Source organism: Sturnira hondurensis, unplaced genomic scaffold (assembly GCF_014824575.4).
Source record: "Sturnira hondurensis isolate 20B ecotype Veracruz unplaced genomic scaffold, ASM1482457v3 Scaffold0009314, whole genome shotgun sequence".
Taxonomy (NCBI): domain Eukaryota; kingdom Metazoa; phylum Chordata; class Mammalia; order Chiroptera; family Phyllostomidae; genus Sturnira; species Sturnira hondurensis.
The window spans coordinates 41,492-62,962 of NW_028081945.1; the positions used below are offsets into that span (position 1 = coordinate 41,492).

General features: G+C 37.2%; 1 protein-coding gene across 1 annotated transcript in view; it reads left to right on the forward strand.

Annotated features, from left to right (window-relative positions):
* The first annotated feature begins 722 nt into the window (after positions 1-722).
* Positions 723-21,471, forward strand: part of NAMPT (nicotinamide phosphoribosyltransferase) — a 39,643-nt gene continuing 18,894 nt past the window's right edge. Inside the window, exons 1-5 of the mRNA XM_037057045.1 lie at positions 723-1,041; positions 12,040-12,196; positions 13,715-13,818; positions 15,682-15,810; positions 20,986-21,144. Of these exons, the coding sequence (XP_036912940.1) occupies positions 985-1,041; positions 12,040-12,196; positions 13,715-13,818; positions 15,682-15,810; positions 20,986-21,144 (606 nt within the window). The 5' untranslated portion in view covers positions 723-984. The remainder of the gene's footprint in view (positions 1,042-12,039; positions 12,197-13,714; positions 13,819-15,681; positions 15,811-20,985; positions 21,145-21,471) is intronic.

The window sequence follows — 21,471 nt, forward strand, 5'->3', positions numbered from 1 at the left end:
CATGTCAAAGACTTTGGACCGTTTCCGTTTACTTCTTGGCAATATTAGATTCAATTAGGTCTTGCCACCTCTTTGTCTCTAAGGACTGAATACAAGCCCTACCTTTCGGAGGTTATTTTTTCCAGGAAAGTCAAAACATCCCTCAAAGGATCAAAGATCGGTCATTAAGCCAGAGGAAAGTGGGGTCGATGTGACAGTTCTAAAGGGGCCCATCAGACCTTATTCCTCACCGCAGGTCTTCAGATTTTAAAGCGAGGGTTAGGAGGATCAGGAGGGACAAGAGAAATAGAAGTAAAAGGCTCGATCCTTAAACCAAGCCGGAAACAAAGGTAACTGCGTGAGGGTCAAGGGAAAAAAGGCAGAGGAGGCTCTTCAGCTCACAGCCCAGTGGCGTGACTTCAGGAGGACTCAGAAAACAAGCCAGGACTGGTTAGGACAGGAAGGTGTGCGCGAGTCGGGCGAACCCGTGATTGCAAGAGAGGCGTTGAAAGGAAAGCCCCTCCTCCCGTACTCTCCTATCCCCGCCGGGAAATGAAACAGAGGCGGAGGCCTGGGTCAAAGGCCGAGCCGGCCCCACAGCACACAGCTTCCCTGGGTGGGCGTCTCCTAGAAGGAGCGCGTGCCGCACGTCGACCTCGCCTGCCTCGCCCCCTACGCGCTGCGCAAGCGCGGCCGCGCCCCGCCCCTCGCGTCCGCGACGGGATAATGGGGCGGGGGCGGGGACCAGAGGTGAAGAGGCTATCCGAGTATCCAGACTGCGTGTGCGCTAGCCGCCGCCACTGCTGCTACCTCCCCTGCCGCGTCAGGGCTCCCGGGCCGTCCCTCCTCAAGCCCCTCCTCCCCTCTCCGTTTCCCCACCATCTCCCCCTCCCCCTCTGACCGAGCGGTGACTTAAGCAACGGAGCGCGGTGAAGCCCATTTTTTTCTCCTTCCTCGCAGCAGCGCCGGACAGCCCGCGGCTCGCGGCCCCCACTCCGGCCCGAGATGAATGCTGCAGCAGAAGCCGAATTCAACATCCTCCTGGCCACAGACTCCTACAAGGTAGAGGCCAGGGGCGGGGGCAGGTGAGGGTGGAGGAGAGGGCACATTGGGAGCGCGCGCGAGGTTGCGGGCGGGCGGGGGGCGACCAGTTGGGGTCGAGGCGCTAGACAGCCCCAAGGGAAGGCGCGGACAGCGTAGCGGGGCAGGTGAAGCTGGCGCTACAGTGGGGAGGAGGTGGATGGAGGGATGGATGGCAGGAGGCGGGGCCTGGCGGTTGTCGGGGGGGCGCGGCGAGGGGCTGAGGCGGGCCCTGCCTGAGCCGACTGCCTGCAGGTTCGCGCGCCACCCGGCGCTCAGGGCTCAGGGCTCCGGGCTCCAAGCTCCGGGCTCCTGGCTCCAGCTGGGTCCGGGGTTGGGTGGTCTTGTGTGTTACCAGAGGAGCGCACGCCTTATCGGAGCGCGGCCTTCTGGCCCTGGGCGGTGCTGGATTGGCCTTGGGCAAGGGCTCGCCCGAGGAGCGGGTCAGTTAATTAAGTAACAGCCCCTGGGGTTCGGCTATGGAGAGAGGGAGCGTGGTATGAGAAGTGGGGTTTTCCCCGCGGAGCTGAGTCGGCTGCTCCCAGCCCGTGCTAGGCAGATAATGTCTGTTCGTGAAGATGGGGTGAATTCCTAGTGGGGGTACGGGAGCTGCCAGCCACGTTCCACTTGCCGGTGGCCCGGGTACGGAGGACGCTTATCTGTCCCCGGTAGCCGAACTAGATTTTCTTTTCCCACTTCACTGGGCTCTGTTTCAAACTCCTCTGTCTGCTCCTGTTGATCATTCACTGACCTTAACCCCTTGTTTCAAGCAAAGGACCATAAGCCCTTAAGGCCACTACAGGACTTCTGTGAAAAGGAAAGTGAAACTCGAGGAGTTAAATGAACTTGTAGTTTTAAACCTGGAGAACTTTTATGCGTATTGGACTGTTGCATATATAGCTGCCCCATTAACTTTATTTGAAACACGCACTAGAAAAGAAAGATTAGAAAAAATCTGGCAGATGTTCACTCTCCTGGTTTCCAAATTATATGACATATGAGTCATATGACTATACTTTGCTAAGCTTTGTTAGCCAAGACACTAAAAAGTGTCATGAAATGCCAGATCAAAAAACTTCACTTTACAAAATGTACTTTAGTTTTTATTTGAGCAACATGATGGTTTGAAATACAGTGGTAGAGCATAATGCGGTCATGTTTTTGGTGTGGTTCTTTTTTTTTTTTTTGCTTTTTTTTTAGTTTTATTAAACATGAGAAGTATTTTGGAGAATCCCATTTTACTGAAGTTCTGTTTTGTCCATTTCTCCTCAATTGGCTTAAGGTTCTATTTAGAATAGTTTAGATGGGTTATATAAAGGAGAATCAAGTTTCATTAACAAGTGGTCTTTTTAGTGGACTTTTAAAATGGAAATCTACACTATTACAAGATCATGTTGTTATCATTTGGCCCTAAAACTTCCTCATGTGTTCTCTTAGTTTTTGAGTATTTCTAATAGTGATTTTAAAATTATTTCATTCATAGATTAAGTAAATTTTTCTTAACTAAATCTTTAAAATAATCTTTGAAAATTTTTATGTAATAACATGATTTGACTGAAATGGGAAATGTAAACAGATCTTGATTGATCTTTTAAAAACAAAACAGGGTACAACTTTGTAGTTCCTCTCTAGCCATTATACATAAGGAATGTAAAATTGCTTTAACATCAGTTTCCTTAATTAGAAGAGTGAGTTACCTTCAAGTTTTCTAATATGCTAGCTGGGTATGCTTAACTGCATGAATAGTAATATTCATGAATAGTAATAATTCATTTATTTAATAAGGTTTATTGCTGTGAATTTTCAAGTGAGACTGGTATATTTGACTGGTATATTTATCCCCTTTCTAAAATGAAAACATCTTAGAAAATTTTCATCTTACTAAGATTTGCCCTTTTTCCATAAAAGATTCCCTCAAGAGGGTTTAATCAGATTGACATGTCTTTATGCCAGTGGTTTACAGCAGTACAGGAAAAGAGATTGTGTATTCCATACTCACATTTTAGTCTTTAAATTTTATTTTCCCTGCATTTTTAGTGGTCCTTATAGCCTGTATTCCATTTTTGCCTTTTTATCTTCTTGGGTAAAGAAGAGACAGAAATGGTCATTTTGAGATTAGAAGTAATGAAACTTTTATTTGGAAATTTCATAATGTTACATATTCTTATTTGTACTTACAAACTATTGGCCGGGTAGAAAACTAGTAGTTTTAAATGTGTTGTTGGAATAGAGCAGAATGTTGTTGATTTCTTTCTAAAACTGAAAAAAGGATCATTGGTTGTCTAAGGACTATAAAAATGTATTTTGCAGGTAGATGAGGTAATGTCCATGCACTAGACAACATTTGGATGTTTTGTTTTTACTTGTATCCTCTTCAAAGAGTTCAGGACAGTTTGGACCAAAGGCAGAAGTTTTAAAATATGTTTATTTCTGTAATCTCATATTTTATTACATATAATAAGGAATTGGGACAACAGATAAATATGGTTGTTTTGTTTTCATCCTAGATTCTTCTTACAGATAAAAAAGACACTTAAGTCTTAAGTGTTAATCATCTTCAATCATTTCAAAATGGCTTGGGCCCTGGCTGGCGTAGCTCAGTGGTTTGAGCTCAGGTCTGTGAACCAAAGGGTCGCTGTTTCCATTCCCAGTCAGGGCATATGCCTAGTTTGTGGGCCAGGTCTTCCATCAGGGTTGGGGGCATGCAAGAGGCAACTACACATTGATGTTTATCTCCCTCTCTTTCTCCCTCCCTTCCCCTTGCTCTAAAAATATATAAAATCTTCAGAAAAAAAATGGTCTAGAACAAAATTGTCTACTGAATTGTATTTATATTGTGCTAAGCCAAGTAGGGAAAGATAGATTTGGGCTGGCCTTAGCCATTGCAGTGCTTAAACAGCATTTCATAAGGGAGACACATTTTTTTTTTAACTTTTCTCCGCGATAGCCTTAGATCAGCTTTCTAGTAACTTCGGATCATTAAAAGATTCATTTCTGTTCCATTCTTCCTTTCCCTTGCTTCTATGTAGATAAATATTCATAACAAACTACTGCAGATAATAATTTTAACATTTCTGAACATTCTACTTATTAGCAGATTAATTGAAGATGTTGCCAATTGAACTGTTGTTGAAAAAACATAGTATATAAAAGTAATCCTTAAGCAGCTTACAGTTTGAACCACATCACACATTAGTTGTGAACTAATGCTGTCCAGTATGGGTTTCTTCTCCAAGGTCATTTGTAAACAGATTATCTACACCTCAGCACATTTTCATCATTCATTTAGTAAATAATGGAGAACTTATGAAAGTGTATAATTTATGTATGGTGATTAGATACCAAAGGCAGCTTTAAAAAAAAGATTTTTGCCTCCTTGTTAATGGCAGAATAACAAATCTTAAAAGTTTGGCTTTTTGGAGGAAAAGATTTAAGGTTAATGAGAGACATCTTAGAGCCAAGTTAGTCCTGTCTGAACTTCAGCTACCCAGCATGTTCCTCTGAGCTATTCCTGTTTGTCATGTTGCTTCCCTTTCACTGCTTCTGAATGTACACTGAAGTATTATCTCAGTGGCTCTCATGGCAGCCTGAACCTTGTGAGGACTAGGGTACTGCTGTAGTTTGTATGTCAGAGAGTACCTGTGTATTCTTATGATGCAGTTTTTTTTATTCTTACCCGAGGATATATTTATTGATTTTAGAGAAAAAGGAAGGGAGGAGGAGGAGAGAGAAACATCAATCTGTTGGTGCCTCCTATATGTTTTCCAGCCAGGGATTGAACCTGTGACCTGGTATGTGCCCTGACTGGGGATCGAACCCACAACCTTTTGGTGCACAGGACAGTACTCCAACCAACTGAGTCACCAGCCAGGGCTTATGATGTACTTTTTCCAGTAAGTTTTTATTATAGGAAAAATTCAGGCAACAGAAATAAATCCTATATGTAAATCGTGAATGTACTTCATAGGAAAGTTAATTTAGGCCAGTAATAATTGTATAATATCTTGCAAAACAAAAATATCAGAAATTGGTGTCCTCTTTGTCAGTTGATTAAATCTCTTTTTAAAGTGTGGAGGAAGATATAAGTTGCCAGGAACTCTGTCAGGAGGTTTAAGGGAAGAGATAGTGTAATGGTTATAGCTGGTTTTACAATTTCTCTTCTTCCCCAAAATAATGTAATCCAAAAAAATCCATAAGGCATATTTTATAAATTCTTGCTTAAAAAGCCAAATTACAATGGATTATTTCCTGAGGAAATAGAGATATATCTACGGCTTGAGAAACCATGTTATATTGAAAAGAATAAAGAATTCAGTTGTGTTTTTTGCTACTTCTTGCACATTAGCTTTGTAGAGAGTCTTAGCCAGAGTAAGGCTGAGTGGATCCTCTTCTGAGTGCCCGCAGATCACTTACTCTGTGACCTTGGGTATGTACCCCCCATGCTCTTTTATGCTCATGGTATTGTTAAAATTTTGGTTTGTGATTATTTATTAGAGGTTAGAAAATGTAACTGGGAAAGGAGGTTAGTAGTTGCCTTGGGTCGTGCAGTCCCCGTTGTGGCAGGAAAGATTAACAAATCAACCTTGCAGAAAATCTAGAGAAGCTCAGGAGAAAGTTAGACTTTGCTCTCACAGAAATGTTTTATGCAACTTAAATATTTTTCACACTTCTCTTTAAATGTCATACTTGGGATTACAATTTTTAGAAGCTTATCTTTTCATGAAGTAAATCAATCACATGCCTGAAGTTAAGTTTTATACTAAGAACTATACCTTCCTGTGTGCCTGTGTTCTTCATCTCACCAATATTTATGTACCTGCAGTGCTTTATTAGCTGTAGGAAGGCTGTACCAGTTTAGGAAACATTTTTAGGAAAAAGGTTTGCTGAGGATATTCTGAGAAATCTGTTATTTTTTCTTCATCTGTAAATAATTTTAAATTTATTGTGGAACCATTTTCTCTGGTGATCAAAGTCAAAACAGTGCTTAAAAATATTTGAGCTCCCTTTTTGTAGTTCACTTCAATTTTGAATTTCATGAAAATTTGTTAGTATTCCTTAACATTTAAAACTGAGCTCTCAATTTCCTACCCATTCCTTCCAAAGCCTTCTCCATCTCAGTAAGTGATGCCATTATTTTACTCAGTTGCTCAAGCCAAAAATCTAGGAGACATCCTTCATTCTTCCTCCCCCACCTTGTCCTCCATATCTAATCTATCAGCCTAATTCTCCCTTACCTCCAAGGTACTGAGCCAGTTCTCTGACCTAATCTAGTCTTTGACAATAGCCTCTTATCTGATGCTTCTGCTTCTACTCTGGTCACCCTATAAGCCATTCTCCTCACCACAAGGCTAATCCTTGTAATATGTGAATCACTCCATCTTAAAACATACACATAGCTTCCCATTGCACTTGATAAAAATTCAAGCTACTTATTGTAGCCTGTAAGCCTTACCTGATGTTGTCTCTGTAGCTTTCTCACTTGTACCCTGTACCTCCTCCTCCCCATTCTCTAAGCACCAACCACTTTGACGTTCATTCTTTTCTGTCCTTCAGGTCAAGTTATTTCTTTCCTCCTTGTTATTTAAGTCTTACTCATGCATCACCATCTCAGAAGCCCTTCTGTACTCCTATTTAAAGTAGTCTCCCAGGTCCCTCTAGGCCATCATTTTCTTTTAATTTTTCATAGTACCCATATAGATCCAAAATTACTTTGTTTATTTGTTTATTGTTTTTTTACTTTCCAGTCTTCATTAGCCCTATGGGAATAGAAACCACTTTAGTCTATGCATTTCCCTGTCATCAGCATCTAAAACAGATCTTGATACATAGTAAGTAAAGCATGTAAAGGATGGGGCAAAAGTAGGTTTATAGTTGTCAGTACATGAAACAGTTTATTCTTGTATTATGTTGATTATTGTGTTATTTGCCATGTAAACAGACAGCTGTAAACCCCACCCTGTGTATTTGTGGATGAGTGAACTATTTATAAAATAAGAATCTATTGATTTCCATTTCTGTTATATCATCTCAGTTTTTTATGAAGGTTCCAAGGGGTTCAGAGTGACCAGTTTAGCAGAAAGTGAAACGAAGAGAACGAAAAAACCTAGCAAAACTAGAATTACTATAAATCATTCATTGGCTGTATTTTTAGAATAATATTTACTAACATGCTCTGTATAAAATGTTTTCCCATGAAATAATGTTATATGTCAGTATAAATAGATGTGAACATACTCTTTTATTTTATAAAACTATTGGGTGTTGGTAAGTCATTAGTAGTAATGATGTTTCATGGTTTATTGCCTGAGAGTTTACCTAGATGACTTAGAGCAGGGGTGTCAAACTCATTTTCACCGGGGGCCACAGAAGCCTTGAGGTTGCCTTCAAAGGGCCGCATGTAATTTTAGGACTGTATAAATGTAACTGCTCCTTAACTAGGGGCAAGGACTTGGTGCTGCCACTGGATAGAAACAAGGTGCCAGGCTGGATAAAACAAGGTAGAGGGCCAGATTCAGTCCGTGGGCCTTGTGTTTGCCACCTGTGTCTTAGATTCTTTAGCTAAATTCTAAAACTGCCCTCTTTAATTTTCCCAAAGAAGATTTTAGAAGTCATATTTCATTTCTAATTTAGCAGCCTAGACAGTTTTTTCCAGAGAAAGCATTCTGAATATTTATGCACAGGTTTTAAGTACCATAATTAAACAATACAGCTAAAGTGAGGCATTCAAATTATAACATAGTTAATTGTAGCCCAGAACTTTTAAGATCGAAAAGTTTTTTACTACACTGTTATACCAAGATACAGTTATGTGGTTTAGGGACATTTCCATTTAGATTTTGACTGCTTGGTCTACTCAGAAGATGAAAATAATACAGTTGCATCTTGATCCGATATAGAAGAAGTCATTTATAAAAATGCATCATTTAGGCCCTGGCTGGTGTAGCTCAGTGGATTGAGCACGGGCCTGTGAAGCAAAGGGTCGCTCGTTCAATTCCCAGTCAGGGCACATGCCTGGGTTGCAAGCCAGTTCCCAGCAGGGGACACATGAGTGGCAACCACACATTGATCGTCCTCTCCCACTTTCTCCTTCCCGTCCCCTCTCTAAAAAATAAAAATAAAATATTTTTAAAAAAATGCATCATTTAGTATCTGAACAATAAAGAAGGTCAAAACTATTGACAATCACAACAGTGAATCTTTTACAAACTCTTGTGATGTGATCCAGACCTTTATTCAAATTTTGCTTCATCATAATTGGCTTTCATCTCACTGCTTATTCTCATTAAAGTAGTTGGAGTTACTTAGATTGTAAACTGGACATTTTCATTTTTGCATACATTTGCATTTTGGGTACATAGGTCTTGGGTACGTTTTTAGGTACTGGTATCTTTTTCAGTCAGTTTCTCAGGTAGTTGAAATAGTTACTAGGGTAGTTAGGTAGCTGTATTTGTTACTAGGGTATCATATGTATGATGTGTGTGAGTATGTGTATGTGTTTGCATTTTAGTGAATTGCCTAATAGATTTAATTGCTATAGATTTACAGTTGTTATCAGTCCCTGGGTTCTAACCTGAAAGAAACTGGCAAATACTCCTGGGTTTTGATGAGGCCTCCTTATGCCTTGTACTACATAGGTATCTGTTGTATCTGAGCAAAACAGAAAGTTCTAACTCTCTTGCCTGACTCAGGCAATCAGACCACATATTAATGTAAACAGTCACCTCCAAGATTGCCAATAAGTGACTTGAGGGTGCTATTTTTATGGAGTTATAAATTGCTTCTATTAGAGAGGAAACATTTTAAATATTTGTGATTTTTTTGCTCTCTATACAGAATATATTTGTTTTAGAATTTTTGTGCCAAGCTGCAAAGATTAATCTAAGATTAAATCTAAGATTCTTTAGATTTAAATTAAGTTTTACTTTTTGTGCTAAGCTGCAAAGAGTCTTTAGATTAAAAGTTGTATATCCAAACAAGAAAAATGTTGTTTTTTCTAACTTGTGATCAGAGCCAAACAGGAAAAATGGTTAATATTCACAGTGGTTGTCCAGGAAACTTGATCTGCCAAGATTTATTCCACCATTACTCTGATTCACCACCCAGTTAAGGCAGTTAAGGCATTATGCCTACTCTTTCACTTGGACAAATAAATACGCATTATTCTTCCAGTTATTTTTAAAATAATTTTATTGATTATGCTATTATAGTTGTCCTGTTTCCCCTCCTTCATTCCCCTCCACCCTGCACACTCCTCCCCCACCATTCCCCCCTTTCGTTTATGTCCATGTATCACAAGTTCTTTAGATTCTATATTTCCCCTACTATTCTTGCCCTCCCCCCATCTGTTTTCTACCTACCCTCTCTGCTACTTATTCTCTGTACCTTCTCCCCCCTTCTCCCACTCCCCTGTTGCTAACCCTCCATGTGATCTCCATTCCTGTGGTTCAGCTCCTGATCTAGCTGTCCTCTAGGTTTGTTTTTGTTTTAGGTGTGGTTGTTAATAACTGTGAGTTCCCTGTCCTTTCACTTTTCAAAATTTTTATCTTCTTTCTCTTAGATAAGTCCCTTTAACATTTCATATAATAAGGGCTTGGTGATGATGAACTCCTTGAACTTGATCTTATCTGAGAAGCACTTTATCTGTCCTTCCATTCTAAATGAAAGCTTTGCTGGATAGAGCAATCTTGGATGTAGGTCTTTGGATTTCATGACTTGGAATATTTCTTTCCATCCCTTTCTTGCCTGTAAGGTCTCTTTTGAGAAATCAGCTGACAGTCTGATGGGAACTCCTTTGTAGGTGACTGTCCCCTTATCTCTTGCTGCTTCTAGAATTCTCTCCTTCATTTGAATCTTGGCTAATGTAATTATGATGTGCCTTGGTATGTTCCTTCTTGGGTCCAACTTCTTTGGGACTCTCTGAGCTTCCAGGATTTCCTGGAAGTCCATTGCCTTTGCCAGATTTGGGAAGTTCTCCTTTATTATTTGTCCAATTAAGTTTTCTACTTGTTGTTCTTCCTCTTCCCCTTCTGGTACCATTATAATTCGAATGTTGGAATGTTTAAAGATGTTCTGGAGGTTCCTAAGCCTCTCCTCACTTTTTTGAATTCTTGTTTCTTCATTCTTTTCTGTTTGGTCATTTTTTTTCTTCTTTCTGGTTCACTCCCTTGATTTGAATCCCAGTTTCCTTTCCATCACCATTGGTTTCCTGTGCATTTTCCCTTCATTTCAATTAGTTTTGCCTTCATTTGTTCCTCTAATTTGTGACTAAAGTCAACCAGTTCTGTGAGCATCCTGATCACCAGTGTTTTGAACTGTGCATCTGAAAGGTTGGCTATCTCTTGGTTGCTTAGAATTATTGGCTCTGGGGCTTTGAGTTCTTCATGAGCCATAATGTTTTGATCTGTTCCCGCCTGTTACGTATGAGAGGCTGAGCCTTAGGTGTTCACCAGGGTGGGGCGACCTAGTTGCTGGGTTGTGACACTGTATGTGGGGGTGGGATCAGAGAGGGGCAGTGGTGTTTGTTCCCCTCTCTCTTGGATTTCGGTCCCCTCTGCTGCTTCCCGAAAGCAAACCGGGTCCCCCTGGTGCTGGCTTTCGGGTATGTGGGCCTTTGTACCCTCCAGGACCCTCTGGGTCTCTCCAGCAAACTCTCTGTGAGCCCAGGAGCCTCTCCCAGCATCTCAACCACGAAAGTCTTTCCAATTGGTGCTTTCAGGCTCTAATTCCCATTGCTGGGGCCTTAGCCTGAGTGGTTTGTCTCACTGCTCGCTCCTTCTCATTCGCTTGGTTTATCTGCTTGAGAATGTGTGAGCACAGTCAGCCAGCTGCCCTGTGCCCTCACTGGGTCCGCCCATTGCCACTCCCAGCCTGGGATCTGCCAACCGCTGCCTGCACTCCTGGGTGGGTCCAGTGGATCTTTCTGGCTGGACCCACTCTGCCGCTGACTCCGCCCCTTTTACCCGTCTGGCTGAATGGTTCATTGTTGTTGGACTTCCATACAGTTCAATTTTTTGTGTTTTGGCTGCGTTTTTGTTACTAAAACTTTGTTGTCTTTAAACTTGGTTGTGTGAGGAGGCACAGTGTTTTCACCTACACCTCCATCTTGGCCAGAAGTCTCCTCTTCCACTTATTTTTTATTGGTAAAATCTTTTAACCACAATAAAATATGATAAAATTATAATAAGCACTCACTTTATTGTTCTTAAAACAAAAACAGGTAAATTTTCAACAGTGACTCTTAACCAAATCCATGGAAAAAAATTTGTGATGATACCTCTTCATATTTTTAAACCTACAAGGATTTGACATTGCATTGTATAGGCATTTATTTCCCAACTCAGAGGTAATTTCAGTAAAAGAAAAGATCACAAAGAAATGTTTTTGTTGTTGCCGTTTCTTCTTTTGCTTTTATTTAGGTTTTCAGTGTCACTACGAAGACTAGAGAGATAATTCTTACTACCTCATTCAACAGATAAGAAGTAGAGTCCTGGGAAGTCACTGACTTTTGACTTCTCAAACTTACCACATTTAGGTAGTAACAGTACCAAATCCTGCTTTCAGTTCAGCTGTGTCCCCACCCCCCACCCCGCCAGCTGCATCTCTCTTGAATGAAGACTGTTCTCCGAGATCGAATAAGATACCTGTCATTATACCTTTGTTCCAGGTGTGCAGCTTAGAGGCCTGTACTTAAGTTCAGTCTGCCTCTTTATAAAATTTAATGGTATCCTGTGGTTTTGAATTTAACATACTAAACTATTAAAAATATCTTAATAAGTATGTTTCTTATTTTTTATATCCAGAGAAAGAAGTTGATCAATTGCAAATAAGTAGTTTCTCTGGATTTAAATTATTTCAAATTGTGTAAACCACAGTAATAGAAATTACTATTTTGGTTTTGCTTTTACACAGTAGCCCTTGCTATTGTGATTTATGGTCTGTTCTGCTGGTGTTTTCTAACTCAAGTATTTCTTTTTCATATAGGTTACTCACTATAAACAGTACCCACCCAATACAAGCAAAGTTTATTCCTACTTTGAATGCCGTGAAAAGAAGACCGAAAACTCCAAAATAAGGAAGGTGAAATATGAGGAAACAGTATTTTATGGGTTGCAGTACATTCTTAATAAATACTTAAAAGGTATTATTTGTCCTAATACATTTAAAACATTTCTTTTGTATAACTCTTCGTAGTTTTTCTCCTATGTTGTTTTATTCTGTTATCTGAAGTAACTCTTTGAATAGTCTAATTTTGTTATGTATTTAACTACTTTATAGGAGTTGTTCTGGAATTTTTTTAAAATCTTATTTTGAATACATTCAGTTTTAAATTTTGTTTAGGTGCTTAGAGTTCGCAATATGAGAAAGATTTTCTGAAACTAAGTTTGGGAATAAGTTTAGAAAAGTTACTAATTTTCCAAGGCTAATCTACTTTGTTAGTAGGCTTTAGTCATTGATTCAAAATAAAGGATTTGTTATTGACCTGGGAATTCATTTTGAATTATAGTAGCAGTTGTCATTGGAATATTTTTATGCTAGTCAGTTTTAACTTAAAAGCTTATTTTTCAAAACTACTTCTAACTATGAACTTAGTCTTAAATGCATATTAAAGGAGAAAAATCCTCAAAATAATTTCTTTGCCTTTTTACAAAAATTGAAAGTCCATTTCTAGTCTGTTTTGTAGTGTTATTTCTAGCAGACGAAACAGTTTCCTAGGGTTTTATTTATATATTTTGAAAAATTTCATCTCCAACCTTTTTGTATAAAAATAATCTTAGAATTAAATGCAGATTAAGTCGAAATTTATGTAATAACTTTTTCCCGTAATTTTGGCAACTTTAAGATTAGACAGTTCAGATGTATTATACTACTAGAAACCTACTTGGTATTGAAAATACTTTGTGAGCAAGACAGCCCAAGGTATTTTAAATGAGTTTACTAGTGATCTTAAATTGATCTTGTATTTTAAATGAGTTTACTAGTGATCTTATAAAGACTGTGTCACACTTCATTTCTGCAACTCAAAAACCTCATAAGATAGTAGTTACTAATTATAGCTAACCATATTGATGGCCTACTGTAGGCCAGCATGACTCTAAATGCTTCGTATGTTGTGACTCATTTAGTCCTCACAACCACTCATAAATAGGTACACTCCTGTTTTATCCTCATTTTACAAATAAAATTAACTAAAATTATGTTTGAGGGGCAAAAATGTAATAGTTGTGAAGATTGTTGTATTGTCAGCCCTAAAGATATCTTTTATGAATAAAGTAAGAGGTTTCACTTGGAAAAATCATCTGTATCAAAGGCTTACTTTCTCAGATTTGAAGGGTGTAGAAATTAGTAGAGGCAGAAAAGATACCTTCTTAGAAGTTAGTTAATTTATTGTGAGTTTTTAAAAATACTATCCATGTTATAATTTCTTCTGCACATTTAGTGTTCAACTAAGAAATTAACATACTTTAGACTGAGTTATTACAAGTCCAAAATTATTTTCTGTCTTTGTTGTTGACTGTGGGTGAGTTATTTAACCTCTTAGATCTTGTTTTTTATCCATAGAATGGGTGTAATATCTAGAGACATATTAATCCTGTGGCAACTCAGCAGTTCACAGAATGCCTTTCAAAATGTAAACAGAAGATGTTTATGCTTTTAGGTAAAGTAGTGACCAAAGAGAAGATCCAGGAAGCCAAAGAGGTGTACAAAGAGCATTTTCAAGATGATGTCTTTAATGAAAAGGGATGGAACTACATTCTTGAGGTAAAAACTAGTTTCATGTTTTGGTTTTGCTTTTACTTCAAAATTTCTTGCAAAGGAATTTGAATAGAAGAATAAGACTGTAATTGCAGCTCTTTTCTGCCTCTGACCCTAAGTATGATGGCTATTTTAGACATTCTTGTGAAAAGTTAAGGGTAACATTTAAATATTTTTTCCGGTGGCAAATTATTAGTGTCTAGAATCTACAGCAGATCAAATTTGTTGTACATAAATGAATTACAATTTAATTTACTAGCATTTTTTAGGAGAGGTGATTTAACCCTTTCTTTGAAAATACACTATAATTAAGAAAGGGCATGGTTATTTGGCAATTTCAGAATTTAAGTGTGTTTTCTTAACTGTAGGTTATCTAAGAAAATAGATGCTATGAATCTATCATTACACAGTAATTCTAGGAGATTTTCCTTACTGAGTAGTTAGAATGATTTGGTACGGATCCATGAGGTTGATTTTTATTCTCTGTTGTTCTATAACATTCACATCTAGTGTGTTTAGAACCATTGCTTAAATTTTGGGTATCCAAACACATCAGAATTAAGTTATAAGAGTTGAATGTCCTCTGGTGGTTTTCTTTGTTACAAAAATAGATTGGGAGTGGGGTCTATTGTCATCTTGTCATTTTAAGTATTTGTTAATTAATTTACACTTTTAAAAAAGTATCTTTTCCATGGTAAACTATTAAACATAAAGTAATTAAAAACGGTCATGCCTATCTGGTAATAATGAGTTTTACCTTTTGGTACTTACGGGTCTTTGAAGAAATCTGGTAAGCATTCTGTAACTGTAGTTTCTCCATATCTGAAGTAAAATCTGTTGGGTAACTCCTGCACTGACTCCCTTTGGGTTTTTGTGAGAATAATAGTAATAGATGAGTTAGGTGCTGTGCTTACTGATATAATTTCCAGTGCCTGGTGATAAATTCTTGATTTTACGTTGGGAGAATCTTAGTGATTCACAAGTTTTCTAGAGATAATCTTGTCTAACCTCATTTTACAGGTAGAGTAAATGACTTGCCAAAGGTCTCCTACCTGCTTTTGAGTTCAAGCCAGGACTTCTAAGCCAGTATTCTTTCTGCTTTCTCGTGAGATCTTCAGTGCTTCTTACTAAACGGATTTTTCTTGTATCTAGTTGCCTTGTCCCAAATCACATAAACTATTAAGAATTTTGAAACAACTTGCCTTCCTAGCCAAAAGTTGGCCACAACCTTTAGCTTTGAAAGTAGGGAGGCATAGTTAAATATCTAGTAACATGCCATGTAGTAAATGTATTCTCAGTGTAATTTTGGAGAGAATTAATTGTGTTTTTGATATCAGCTGCCAGAGCTCTGGGAAGTATACTATCAAAATAGTTTCAGGTCTACACCAAGAGTAAAAAGAACACCTATTTAAGATTCTTCTACTGGCAGAGATATCCTCTCTCTCTCTCTCTCTCTCTCGTTTGTTTCTTTGTTTTATTTTTCCATCTTTAGCCTTTTATGAAAATGGCTTAAGAAACATACTGTTTTTGGAATATGTGGAAATAAACTCTTTTTTTAAAGAGTTGGGGAAGAACAACCTTTTATAATCAGTTTGAAATTATCTGTATTTTCTAATGATAAATGTTCATAGCCAAAGCACTTTGACAGCATGAAATTTAAAAATCGATATCATTGCTTAAGCTGCTTTAGCTAATTTTATTTCAAGAGGATGAGGATATTCTGACTGTATTACTAACATTATAATAACATCCACACTTGTCATTTCTATCACAGTAAGTTTAGCTTACTGTAAAATATAAAGAGTCATAAAAACAGGTAACTGAACATCATCTGTTGAATGAAATAAATTCATTATTGTCTCTTAACAGAAATATGATGGGCATCTTCCAATAGAAGTAAAAGCTGTTCCTGAGGGCTCTGTCATTCCCAGAGGAAATGTTCTCTTCACAGTGGAAAACACAGATCCAGAGTGCTATTGGCTTACAAATTGGATTGAGGTGAATTGCTTTGTTTTTATTTTTTTATTTAACATTAATTAAAGATGTAAAAATCATTCAACTGGGATTCTAGTCTTAAAAATGCTGCTAATAAAGCAATATTATCTTCCACAATTTAATAAACCTTTCCAATCCTCAATTTCCTCATCTATAAAATGACAGTTGGATGAAAAAATTTTTAAGGTTCCTTCCAGTGAAGTCTAATGTTATGAGATTTTATCTAAATCAAAGTATCAAGAATTATTCTGTTAAAACTCAGTTGGCTTCCATCTTGTTGTACTCTTAAATGTATATTATCATGGAGAAAAATTAGAAAAACAGCACAGGTACATTTTTACTAACTTGAGACATCTTTTGGATATTATATTCCAGTTAGACTAAAGGAATTCTGTTCAAATTTTTAGTAATTGCTCTCTTTATTCTTACCTAGTGAGTTAGGGCCTAGACTCTGCTTCCTGATATTTCTCATCTAAATACATTTTAAGACTGACTGGTTATTTTGTTTAATTTCTAAGGATAAAAGGAGGTTATATTATATGAGTTTATATTACAAGACTTTTTGTTTGTTTTTCCTTGCATCTACACCTAGGAAGGCATGTGTTTTCACATGCTTATAGTTTTGATATTAAATACCTACTTAGTTCCTCAATAGCTTAATTCACACTTGATCTTAGCCAAAAGGCCATGAAGCGATACCAGCTTAACTTATATTTTCTCTATAAAAGAAAATATTCTGGAAGGTCACTGTAGAAATACCACATTTCTCTTAAGAGATATTTATTTAGTACATAGAATTGACTCTTATTAGTTTATTGTTTATACTAATTTGTTGTTATATTGTAAAATAATACATTTGAGGTTTATTTGTAAAACTGGAAAAGATTTATAAAAAGTAAGTGGTCCAAAAATATGTTTGAAATTCAGTTTTTACTAAGTTGGCAAAAAATTTCAAACTTTCATATCAGATTCTTAATGAGCCATCAACTAATAATAGGCTAATGAACTCAGAAAAAATTTACAGTTAACTAAAATGCAGATTTTGAATAGTTCACCACTGTCCTAGAACTTTGAATTACGAAGTAAAAGAAAGTTTCTTTTACTTTCTCAAAGTAAAAGAAAATGTATCTTATTATTAGTTTTTGTGTAATTGTTACAGTATTTGTGCTGGCAAGTATTTGATTATAAGGGGATGGTACTATAAAAACATTCCCTTATCGTTGTTTCTGATCCATCCATGTGTTATAAAACGGTGTGTTTACGTTCAATACCGGGTCCCTAAAAGAGGCTTCGTGAGTTTTTATGTGGGGTTAAAGGAGATTCATCTTACTCTTACTCATCCCCAACCCAAATTTACCACCTTATAATGTGAAATCTGTTACCAAATTCAATAAGCTTATTGTTTACAAACTTGAAGATTTTCTTTAGGCAATTTTTGATTTAAAATATTTTAAATAATAATACTAAATAGTGCTCCTTCCAATTCTCCCATTTTATGTTCAAAGTTATTAATACCATTCTTTAATTGTCATTAACCATATACTGTTACTCACCGTACAGTGACCTTTAAAACCCACTAAAATTATTGAATTGCTTTATCAATTTCATTATTAGTGCTAGAAGAAATGTTAGTCTGCACATCAAATCTCAAAACATTTTTGAGAGAGCCTAAAGGTTCTGCAGTAGTGTCTCAGACTTACAAGGGGCTGGGGGTCAAGCATATGAGGCTAAACTTCCCCATCTCTTCCAACCAAAAAACAAACCCTCACACTGTTAAAAAGAAAAGATGACTTTAAAAATCATTACGTTCAAATGCCCTCATTTTACAGATGAAGAAATTGAGCCCTGAGTGAATGGACTGTAGTTAACAGAGTAGGCCCAGTCCCCTTTCTGCTATATCACACCATTTATTCTTTAACATTCTTCATCCTGCACAGTCCATTAGAATAAACACATCTTGAATGAATTTTGCAGGTTTATTTACTTTAGTCTTAGTTTTTAGCTAAAAATTTAATCTTGATTTGTGTGGGCAAATTGCTATTTTGGAAAAGTTTCCAACAAGGCGGCCTACTTTTATTAGACCTTGGATTAACCCAAACTAACTTGCCTTTTTTTTCCCTTGCTTACACCTACAGTGATCTTTTTTAAGGGGACTGATTTTATTAAGAGTATAATTTAAGCTGATTTTGTTGGACTATGGAAAGGAAATGGTGATGTGAAGGATCACTGTGTCTGATAGTTATTTCCTTCCTTCCCTGGCATTTTTCGAGGGGTAAGGTCAATCTTCTACCTTTATAACTCAACTAGAGTTGTTCACGTTATGTTTTATCTTTTTCATACTCCTGGATATTATCAGTCTAAGTTAAATTAAAGTGTGAGTTCATTGAATTAAATTCAACAAGTGAACACTGATTGAGTACTAGCTATGTACAAAAAGTGGTGGACACAGGAATTAGGGCAAGATATGTCTTATTTAAGGGCTTTTTGCAGGAGGAGCAATTCATTCTTAACTGACCACAAACCTAAGTAAGAATGATACATTGGTAGCATAAAAATACGTAATTCTAAGGAATCTGAATTGGAAAACATATTAGTCTGTTACATTTTTTCCATAAAATAAAAGACGCATTTTTCATTTTCACCAATAACTTTATTGATTTGGATATTTTGAGTATGTCAGTTAATTCCCACCGTTGGCTTCTGATGTGTAGAGGCCAAGGGTGCTGCTAAACATCTTCCAGTGCATAGGACAGCCCCACAGCAAAGAATTATTTGGCTAATATGTCAATCAATAGTACCAAGAAACTGCAAATCATTTTTGACATGTTTGATTGATCACGGCACCTTCTGCATACACTACACAAATCTTTTTTGCATTTCAGTTGCATTTACATCTTTCTTGAAGTAATAAAGTATAATACACTGACAGCGTTGCATATTTTCTTTCATTTTCAATATTAAAAACGCCTATACAAAAATTCACCCATTTTGATAAGATATTTTTTAATGCTGATATGATAGCTTTCACAAGACAATCTAACAAAATTGTTTTCAAATGAAGTTAAAGACAACTAAGCACAACTACAGCCAGCAAATGGGAAAAAAAACAAATGAACTTTTTGGCCAATCTAATAAACAAATTTTAATAAAGAAGAGGAATAGCTGAGCAATATTCTTAGAATATTTTTAAAAACTATTTTTAGAATAGCAAATAGCCCAAAGGGAACTGCAACATTAAAGTGGGAAATATAGCAGGAAATCAACCTTTAGATGGTTGAATAAGGCAAGATTATAGGAAGCCTCAAATTTCTGTATGAATTGGCTTTTTTCCCCTATGGATGATAGTCATTAAAGGACTTAAAGGAATAGCAGGACCTGAATAAAACCTTCTCTTTAGGATGATAATCAGTGGTATGAAGAGGAAGTCAGAAAAGCCAAAGATTAGAGGTAGGTAATCATGGGTAGTGGCAGTGGAACCAGAAAAGTAATTTCAGAAACAGAGTGGTTAGAGATTGAAGGTAATTGATTATATAGTAGTTGCTCTAGTTTTCTGTTGTTATTTAACAAATGATCCCAAAATAAAATAGCTGTTATTTCTCATGATTCTGTGTTGACTAGATGATTCCCTACTGCTCTTGCTTGGACTTTACTGTCTGCATGCAGCTGAGGGTCCAGCTAGGACAGGGTAGTCTAGAATGGCCTCTGTCCATGTCTGGGGCCTCTCCGAGACAGCAGGAACTGTTGGGCCTCTCTCAGTAACTTAGCTCCTTCGCAGCATTGTAGTCTCAAGGATCCAGGAGACTGAGACCTGCAAAACCTCTTGAAACAGTAGCTTTCAAAGTCATACAGTAGGACTTCTGCCACATTCTTTTGGTTAAAAGCAAATCATAAGTACAGCACAGAATCAAGGGATGAAGAAACAGATTCCATCTCTTGATGAGAAGAGCTGCAAAGATTTGGAGCCATATTTAATCAGGCATCATAGGAGTCTAATGCTACAGTTTGTTTTTTCTTTTTAGGTGACCGAGTTGGAAAATCCAAGGTTAAATGATCTTTTGTTTTCACTTATTTTATTTATTGATCACTTAACTGGTATTCAGTAAAAGCTAGTTTTGTAAAACCTAATTTGTACATTAAGTAATTGATTGCACTCAAGCATTGTTAATCTTAGGTCTTTCTGAAATAAATTTGAGACCGCTTCTAATAATATAGACTGTTTGATTTATAAAATAAAGATAGAAAATCACGGTCCTATTATGGAGAAGGTATGAATTCCCAAGCCATAATAAATAACATATTTGCCATGATTAAATATCAGACTTACTTTGGGTTTCCTGACAGCAAAGGTAAAATAGAAAACCAAGGTGCAGTTCTTACCAGAAAGTAGAAACCTAGTTATTCTTTCATGCCCTCATTTGAGAACTTACATAATAGGTAGTAAGTATCATGTAGACAGTGGCCTTGCAGTTTTACAACATATACAGCAATGTTTTATGCAGCCTTCTTATATGACTTTTGATAAAAACTATGGACATAAAGCATAACTCAGTGAGTAGAATTCTCTAGTGCTAAGCAAAAGCATTAAAGTATATAACCTACCAATAGTCCTATTAGATCCAAGGAAAAATTAGATCCAAGTCTGTCTAGAGGAGTAAATGGATAACTTTAGACCCGTACTATACTGTTCAAGGTGTAGTCCATGGACCAGTGCTGGTCCATGAACTATTTGATGCAGCTTCATATTAAGCACAGAAATCAAGAATAAGCATTTAGAAACTTTTATGGTAGTGGCTTCACCATCCAAGTGTGTATGTATTTAAAAAAACTGTTAGTCCATGACAGATTGAAAATACTTTCAAAAGTTAGTCCTGCATCATAGATAGTCTTAGTAACTATTATTTGCTTCTTTGGAGATTTGGATAGAAATGTGACGTTCTCAACTGTTAAGGGCATGGTGTTCTCTTCCTTCACGTTACTGATTTGAGAGCCAAGCTATGCACTGTATCTGGAATGCTTGCGATGGCATCCTGTTGTACAGTTGAAATGTCTAAATGGTATTTCCAGTAGTATGGAAGATCAGAACATACCTCCAGAGAAAGCTAGGATTTTCCTCAGAAAAATAGTGAAAGAACACAGTATTTTATGTATTAATATTTGTGGTTAATTTTATTACTACAGACCATTCTTGTTCAGTCCTGGTATCCAATCACCGTGGCCACAAATTCTAGAGAGCAGAAGAAAATACTGGCCAAATATTTGTTAGAAACATCTGGTAACTTAGATGGTCTGGAATACAAGTTGCATGATTTTGGCTACAGAGGAGTCTCTTCCCAAGAGGTAAGAAACTGAAGTAAACCTCATTGAGTAAAATGTAGATTGTCAGTAGTTTACCATTATAAACTTTCTGGGAAGTTATGGGATTGATGTTGGTCTACATAGGCCACATTTTGAAATTCCAGAAATTCAGTGAACAGATAAAGCCTTCAACAAATGTTTCTGTCCTTTATATATCAGATGAGTGGGTAAATGGACTGACAGACAGACATAGTATGGCGGATGTCAGATAATGCTACGGAGAAGCATTAGGCAGAGTGAGGGAAAAGAGGGTGACGGGAAATGGCAGTGGGTCACTGTTAAACTGTTCTCTTTGAGGAGGTAACAACT